An 8,294-nucleotide genomic window follows, 5' to 3' on the forward strand; every position below is an offset into this window, starting at 1 on the left:
CGCGTAAATGTTTATACGGGTAATTACAACAATACTGCAGAGACGCCCAAAAACACAACCTACGCTTGCTACTTTCTACATCTTTCCATTCTCCCCTTAAGAAAAAAAACCCGCATCCTGCTCCAGCACACTTTTGACAGATGCGAGGTTTGCACGCGTTACCTATTAAAAACTGAAACCCCGTTATGTAGCCACACTTAATAAACTTACCGCAGTCTTCACACAATATGCTCTCCACATCTTTTTTGCGATTGTTCTCACTGGTGTCCAAAGGAGCAAAGGATGCTTTGAATACTAAAGGCTCCTCCGTAGGGTCCATGAAAAAGATATATCTGTGGTTCTTTTGCACCGCAACGCACGGAGCCTCGGAGCCGAATTCCCCGACGGTGACGAGCTGCTCGCGCCCTAGCCCACCGCTGTTCACCGGCCACACGTGCAGCACCTTGACATCCACACTGTAGGGCTCCACGGAGGCGTTCTCGGGTAGAGAGCTCACCTCGCCTTCAATGACCACGGCCGATCGGTAAGCCTGGTCCTGCAGAGAATCCAAACTCGGGGCGTAGCAGGCGAAGGAGACCCCGATGACGAGCATGGAGAAATGCACCGGATCAAGCCTCCTCATGCCGTCTGCTGTGGCTCAGGGGCGGCCGGCGGCGGTGCTGCAGTGCTCTCGGGGCTGACGAGGGGCGAGGACGGCGGAGAAGGTGGTGGGGAACTGAGTGCGAATAGACTCCGGTAGCAGGGCAGAGCGGCAGACCTTGCGCAAGTGTCCATGCCATCTGTGTGTGCCGCTTTCCCCATGCAGTTGGTGATGGGGAAACACCAGCCACTTAGGAACCGGAAACAGCACCGGTCAGTGACACTTCTGAGCTGCAAGATCTCGTTGCTGCATTCTCCTTCAACACAATCCCGAAACTCGATAAATGTGTATACATAAATGACGCTCCTTTACGAGACCGCCAGATGCTGCAAAACGCAAATATAGACGCTCCTCTGCCCAACCAATGTCATCGCCCAGATGGGCACACAGCCTGCGAAAACGCGTTTTGCTCGTATACAGAAAAAGACTGGAGTTCGGTGCACATACAGTATAAATAAAAAAGAACACACACACACACGGAGACGCAAAAACGATGTCCCTCGAGGTGCCACTCGCCTTAGGGTCTACCGGTAAAAACGGACGCCAGATTTGTTCCAGATCCAGAAAGCAACGACGCGCAACACGCGGGTGCTGTTCATTTGGGCGATGCAACAAGCGCGTGCCCTCTGCTCGTGCTGCCCGTGTATCCCGTGCACCGTGCTTACGGCGGCGGCTTACGTGAGATCTCAGCCGCTTGGGCTGTGGCGTCTTCTCGAAGTCCTAATGATATAGGAGCAACAGTCCAGCCACATGCGCCAACTGTAGGTCAACTGAAATCCCCGCAGCGAGCCAATGTCGCGAGCTGATCTCTGTTACGCGCAAAATAATTTGGCAAATGAAAATGGCATAACAAAGACGAACGAGATATTTGTCGACGAGGCTCGGGCTGATAACTAATAGAGGAAAAAGTCAGGCCACCGCACACCGCAGATGCGATGACTAACGCTGCGAAAAGGAGCTCTTAATGGAACGGATGCCTGCGAAAAGTGCGTTTTGCGTTATTTTTACTGAATAAAAATACGCATTCAGGTCACATTCACCATTTTGCCACAAAAAGCGATCAACCAGGCGCCGAAAAAACAGCAACAGAGCAAAGCACCGAACATCATATCAGCCATATTTACCCCAGCAACAGGTCCTGCGGGTTTTTGCCATACAATCTGGGCATTTAGTCTATAAAAGGAGGAGGGTCCGGCCATTAAAACAGCATGACAAGTGGAAAAAATATTTAACTAACAACACTTTCATGAACCATATAGAAGGTTAAAGTCATTTTTAAGTTAAACATTGGGTTGCATCATTGGCGGTGCCAGTAAATGCGTCGCGATGATAAAATGTGCCATTGTATCGCTGTCCTTAGGCTGCTATAGGGCGACATCTGCAGTCAAAAGCGAGTGTGTGATGCGTACTTTTACAATAGAAATATGCACTTGAACACTTGTCGCTTTAGACAAACACTGACAGCAGTCTTACGATTGAATTAATTCGTATCAATGTATAATGTTTAATATGATCAAAAATATATTAATATGGGGCGTAGAGCCAAACAAGTCGATTTTATAGTTTAAAATTAACCCGTTTTCTACTCTTATACGCCATATAATTCAGGGGTACAAGCATTATGTTTCATTTAATCAGATTCACGCATTCATTACTGGACAGCTCACCCGTTTACTATTGTGGGCGTGACATTGTCGCTGTCCGTGGTGCTGGACAGCAAACAGATTTATCTCTTACACGTTGTTATTTAGATGAATTCAAACTTGTTTGCGGTACGTGACTGTTATCGTAAGAAAGCAATTTTATTACACTTGTTTATTTGTATTGGAGCAAAGGAGTGTTACCAATTATAATTATTAAAGGCTGCCAATCCAACATAGCAGCCTTACTTTGCTCTTTTATTATTTGCACGGTATGAATGTAAAAACAAAATCACTAAATACAATAAAATCAAAGCCAGCGTGATTAAACTGTCAACCAACTCATTAAACGCTAGCAAAAAGCCTTGAAATATAGTTCACTTCTCAAGTGCGCAACTTTAACGCGGATATGACTGTAACCAACACACTCCTGATTTCGAGAATCTCACAGACTGCAGAAGGCCCCGTTCTTTCGATTTGAAGCCGTACGCGCAGATCTCGCGAGAGTGCCGAGATCGCTCGGCAGAAGTCGCTTTTGCAGCAGGGCTGAGGGAGACGGATAGAGAAGGAAAGCGGGGAGGCTGCATCATGGCGGATAGAGACAGTGGAAGCGAGCACGGTGGATTCGCCACAGGCCCCAGCGCCAGCCCAATGCACCCGGGCGCGACGGGCGCAGCATCTCGGCTGCAGCACGACACGGAGGAGCTCGCGTCGAAGCGGGTTGACATTCAGAACAAACGCTTCTATCTGGACGTAAAGCAGAACGCCAAAGGCCGCTTTCTGAAGATAGCAGAGGTCGGGGCCGGGGGAAATAAGAGCCGCCTGACTCTCTCCATGTCGGTAGCCGTGGAGTTCCGCGACTACTTGGGAGACTTCATCGAGCACTACGCCCAGCTGGGTCCCAGCAACCCCGATATGGCGCAGGACGAGCCCAGGAGGGCGCTTAAGAGCGAGTTTCTGGTGCGAGAGAATCGAAAGTACTACATGGATCTGAAGGAGAACCAGAGGGGACGGTTTCTGAGGATCAGACAGACCGTGAATCGGGGGCCCGGATTGGGAGCATCGCAAGGCCAGACCATCGCACTTCCAGCGCAGGGACTCATCGAGTTCCGCGACGCTTTGGCAAAACTCATCGACGACTTCGGCGTGGACGAGGACCCCGCGGAGCTGCCAGAGGGCACCTCGTTGACTGTGGATAACAAGCGCTTCTTTTTTGACGTGGGCTCCAACAAGTACGGCGTGTTCATGCGGGTGAGCGAGGTGAAGCCCACCTACCGCAACTCCATTACGGTGCCCTGCAAAGTGTGGTCCAAATTCGGAGCGACGTTCTGCAAATACGCGGACGACATGAAAAAGATCCAGGAGAGGAGCAGGGAGAGGAGGGCGCGCGAGATGCAACCGGAGGGCCTGCAAGGGGACGACGGGGACGAGGATTAATGGATGTATACATATACATGTATACAAATACACACGATGTATATACGCGGAGAATAGGACATTAAAAAAGATATTTAACGAACGACATGATAATCAAACGTTACTGTAATGCGAGATGTGAGATAGAATTTCAAGGGATCGATCAACAACAACAACAACACAACCCTCACAGACTTTAACAGTTGCATCTCTTCACCCATCGCCGGATGTTACCCACTTTCTCACCATTTAACAGTAAGACGCTGCTACCGATAACATGATCTATTTGAACCGTGTCCTGGATGGTGCGAGTGTCATAGAGGCGGAAGTGTGTATTTCCCTCTTTACCCATGTGTTTGATACATCCAAGCTAACACTATTTCCAAAGGTGCAAATTAATGAGAAATATGCTACATTTATAATTAGAGCTCACGTTTGACTTCCAGCACAAAAGCTATTATTTAGGAACCAAAGGTTCAAACAGAGAACGAACAGAAGTAATGGTACGACCAACACGCACCAAGTCCGAATATTAGACGTCATGTCACCCCTTGTTCGACTTAAATGCATATGAGGATATGTAGATACGACCTTTCCTCGTTTGCCTGTTAATTATAGACATAAAGCAAATGAGTTCGTCTGTTTGCACGCAATGTCATGCGATGTGTGCTTCGGTAGCCGCGCAGTGAACCCGGAGCGCATCGCTCAAACGACGTTTGTTTCACCATGCCCACTGACATTCGGGCAAACAGTTTCATTGAAGTGCTAACTTAGGTATACGAACTATGATTTTGTGAATCAGATGTACTTAGATCCTATTAAAATGACCCACGTTTTCTGTGGGAATTTTTTTTTTGGGGGGGTGCGGCGCTTGTATTTGGTGGTGGTGGTGGGGGGGGGGGGGGTACTGCTAAACGAAGCTGTCAACTAGTGTGAGCGCGTGTGAAGTTGCGCGGAGCATCCTCTACAACGTCAAAAAACAACTCCGGTGCCTTATAATCTCTCCACACGTTTACATGCTTTATTCCGATCGCTGTTTGTCTTTCTTTGTTGTTGGGGTCACGACTGCGTTGTCGCCGTACCACTCGTGGTGCTTCTTAACCTTCCTCAACAAGCCAATCAAAGAAAGAGTCGCCGAGAAGAGAACGGTGGCTGTTGTGTCATCGTCAAACAGCGCTGACGTAAACATGGATGTATGCTGGCATTGACGTCGTGTCCAAATTATTATGATTAAATTCAACGCTAAATTTCACAGATTTCGAAAGTTTTCCAATCGTTCAAAGACTTTTAATTATCGTAATTTCGACACCAGGTCAGCGCAGCGCTAGTCACCTAAAGGCGGTGGGGGTGTGCTCGTGCTCCGTGTAAAAATAACGATATAGCTTCGTGTAAAAAAAGAGCGACGCGGCTGTGTCCGACGTTATGCTAATGTAGGACTATATTAGTATAGACTTACGGCCGTATGCTTTTTGTATGGTGCTAATATCCCGTTCGTGGGATTTATTTCCGCCGGGTTTACTTATCAGTTGCTAGGTTCGTTTAAATCCTGTCACATCGCTCTTTGAGATTTTACTTCCCTCACTGAAGCTACAGTGCTAACGTTGCCGTAGGCTAGCGTGTGCAATATTGCAGGCCGCGTGCCAATTCCGGCATTCTGTGTGGGTACTCGTCCCCTGTAACGACAAAAAAAATATCGACTCATGAAGCTAATTTAACTGTGTATGAGATTAAAAACCAGACGACTAACCTTTCTGGGAAGCTGCCTAAAATAACACGTCATTCTTCTAACGGCCGGTCACCAAAAACGGGGAGACTGAGCTCGCGCGCTAATCAGGCGCACCAATCAGGCGCGTTCCTTCGTTGTGACGTAAAAACGTTCCGGTTTTTGGAGTAGTGGAAGGCCCGGTTGATAATGTTTGTGTTTAGCTGATGTTTTTAATGCACAGCGCTTCGGTCAGAAATATTCATAAATATATATTTGCTAAAAGTATGTGAACAATGTTGTTGGAAAAAAATCTCCTCAAACCCTCCTGACGTAGACCAGCTCTCTGCATTTACATTTACTCATGTGGCAGACGCTTGTATTTAAAGTAGCAGAGCACATACACATTTTGTCAACAGGCTTAACAGTAGGCCTACTGTTAGTGTTGCAAAGACATGTAGTGACAAGCCTGTTGCTCTTATCAAGACCTGACACCATTTTCACCCGTTTCTGCTTGATAAAATTTTGTTCAAATGAGGCCAAAAGTCACCAGCCTATAGATAGTTTGTGGGGTTTTGTCACCGACTCTCGGCTAAAGGCCTGTTCCATGTTAAGCGCTTTGAGGACATTTTGAGAAAAGTTGTCATTACTTCTGCGAAAGATTAAAAACATTCATAGGCACTTTGTCAGCTTTCATTATAAGCATATGGTCACATCTTTCGAACTGTGTGCTTCTTTTGTGGGGCTATTTTTTGAATATATTCGTGCACAATCTTTTTTTTTCCCCTTTAGACCGGTGAAGCAAATCTTTTCTTATCACTGCCCTGATCTTTTTTTTTGCGATGACTATTAAATATTAAGCATGAACTGAAATCTAAACGGGAAATAATGTTGAAGCCTTCTTTTTTATCTTGAAAAGGGCATTTCGAATCTAAAACGTGCCCTGTCACATTCACACGAAAAATATTGTTTTGTTTCGAGATAAATCCCTCAATCGAATACGCACAGGTGTTTTAAAATTCAAGTTCTGTTTTCAAATTGAATTCTTAAGGTGCTATTGGGTACTAAATGACCAGGTGGCAGTGTTCGGCCAAGACTTTTTTTGAAATTTTTGTCTTGTCCTGTGCAAGCTCTCCACCAGCAAAGATACGCCTTTGCTTTCAGACCACAGACCAGTATTGGTTTGATGCACAACAGGCTGTCGGGGGATAAAAGTCTGTGTAAGATGGCAGAAGCTACTCTTGACTGAGTCCGTTTCAGTCTGTTTTCCCATTAGAGGTGCTGATTCCAATGTCACCTGTCCTTAATGAGCAGAAAGTGTATTTCTGATCCAATCTGCAGTTCGCAGAACACAAAAAACAAATAACTTTCCTTTTGAACTCATCTCCATTTGATCTCCTACATACATGAAGCTGTGTGTCTGATTATTCTATCGTTTCCTCATCCCCTCCTCATGGTCAGTGACAATGTTCTCATACATCACGATCCTTTGGTCTCACAAGCTCAAGGCTTTGACCAGCTTAGCATGTAACTGTGAGCATATGCTGACGCATTAAGCAGACTGTCCAGAAGACGTTTGGAAAGGGGGTTCTGCATCAAGGGTCAATGCACAAGGAGGGTATTTACATATCCCACCATCTCCTTTTTATTCCCTATCCAATGTGTTGTACTTAAAAATATATATATGACCTGTGTCGTGTGTGTATATATGGTTTGTTACATATGATGCTCCTCTTTATTAAAAAAAAGATAGCATATATATAAATATGTTTATGTTTCCTACATACATTCCTATATATGTATTGAAATCTATATAGGCTGTATGTATATTGGAAATGTATTTAGGAAATGCATATTGCTGTTTTTTTCTTTGTATTTTATACTTACAGAAAGCATTGAATCAAATGGATAAAATACTTGCACTTTAAATATATAAAGAAAATAAAAAATCAGCATATTATTTTTGATAGGTGACCTCACATTCAAAGATTATATAATTACTTTCCAGGCTTTGTGACAATTGCTGTTTGGCAGAAATCTATGAAGTTCTTCTACATATTGAAGTCTATTTTGTCTGTGTTACAGAAGGTTTACTAAAGTAAATTGCATGATGACTAAGTAGTGCACCAACTGTTATTTTCTTTAGTTGGTTAAAATGTCTAATGAAAAAAGTACTGTGATGATTATTCTCATGTGTGTACCCATGTTAAACTTCTGTCATACATTCTAAGGTATTCTGTTCTGCCTTTCCTATAACATGAATATGGTGCTTAAATTGGCCTAGAAATCCGTCGTGTTCTACTTTTCATCACGACCACAACTGTCCTCCCTCTGCATCCTACCTTCGTTCCCTTGCTGTGTGCGTGTTCTCACCACTTTATTCGAATTTACGTTCATGGTAACAAGTGTGTTTTTGTACAGGTACGTATGTTGTTTTTGAGTTGGAAAGCCTTTGTGTCTGAAAATGACTAATTGCAATAAAATCATCCATTCCTCCCTGGCATCAGTTGGTCTTTGTACATTAATACCGGATGACTTACAGGAGGAAACTCAATGCTCATTTCAATAAGTGGTGGTATTTTTGAATGTATCTATATTAAACCTAACAACAGATCTTCAGATAAAGAAGATAAAGTACTTGGCATGTAAATAGAGGAAAATAAGAATACGAATTGAGTTATAATGGATTTGGCAGGTTTACACATTATTCAAGTTAGATTAAAAATGCTTTAGAATAATAGTGAGATAAAGAAAACTGTAGAGATTATTAAGGAAATCTAGTTGTTATACATTAACCGTGTTAGTCTGGTAAAAAAGAATATGAAGTAAAAACTTTAAATTCAACATAAACCCAAATGGGCCCTTCTTACTTCACATGTTTCTAGTCTCATGGCAA

The 8,294-nt window shown here is 44.3% G+C and overlaps 2 protein-coding genes across 2 annotated transcripts in view; one reads left to right on the forward strand and one right to left on the reverse strand.

Annotated features, from left to right (window-relative positions):
* Window positions 1-643, reverse strand: part of nrg2b (neuregulin 2b) — a gene marked incomplete at its 3' end in the record, with an annotated part of 50,786 nt that extends 50,143 nt beyond the window's left edge. Inside the window, exon 1 of the mRNA XM_079479689.1 lies at window positions 211-643. Within this exon, the coding sequence (XP_079335815.1) occupies window positions 211-622 (412 nt within the window). The 5' untranslated portion in view covers window positions 623-643. The remainder of the gene's footprint in view (window positions 1-210) is intronic.
* A 2,185-nt stretch (window positions 644-2,828) lies between these two features.
* purab (purine-rich element binding protein Ab) lies at window positions 2,829-7,894 on the forward strand. Its single transcript, XM_079479215.1, has one exon. The coding sequence runs from the start codon at window positions 2,869-2,871 to the stop codon at window positions 3,715-3,717; it is 849 nt and encodes a 282-aa protein (XP_079335341.1). The 5' UTR covers window positions 2,829-2,868; the 3' UTR covers window positions 3,718-7,894.
* The last annotated feature ends 400 nt before the right edge of the window (window positions 7,895-8,294 follow it).

Source organism: Barbatula barbatula, assembly GCF_947034865.1.
Source record: "Barbatula barbatula genome assembly, chromosome: 18".
Classification (NCBI taxonomy): Eukaryota; Metazoa; Chordata; class Actinopteri; order Cypriniformes; family Nemacheilidae; genus Barbatula; species Barbatula barbatula.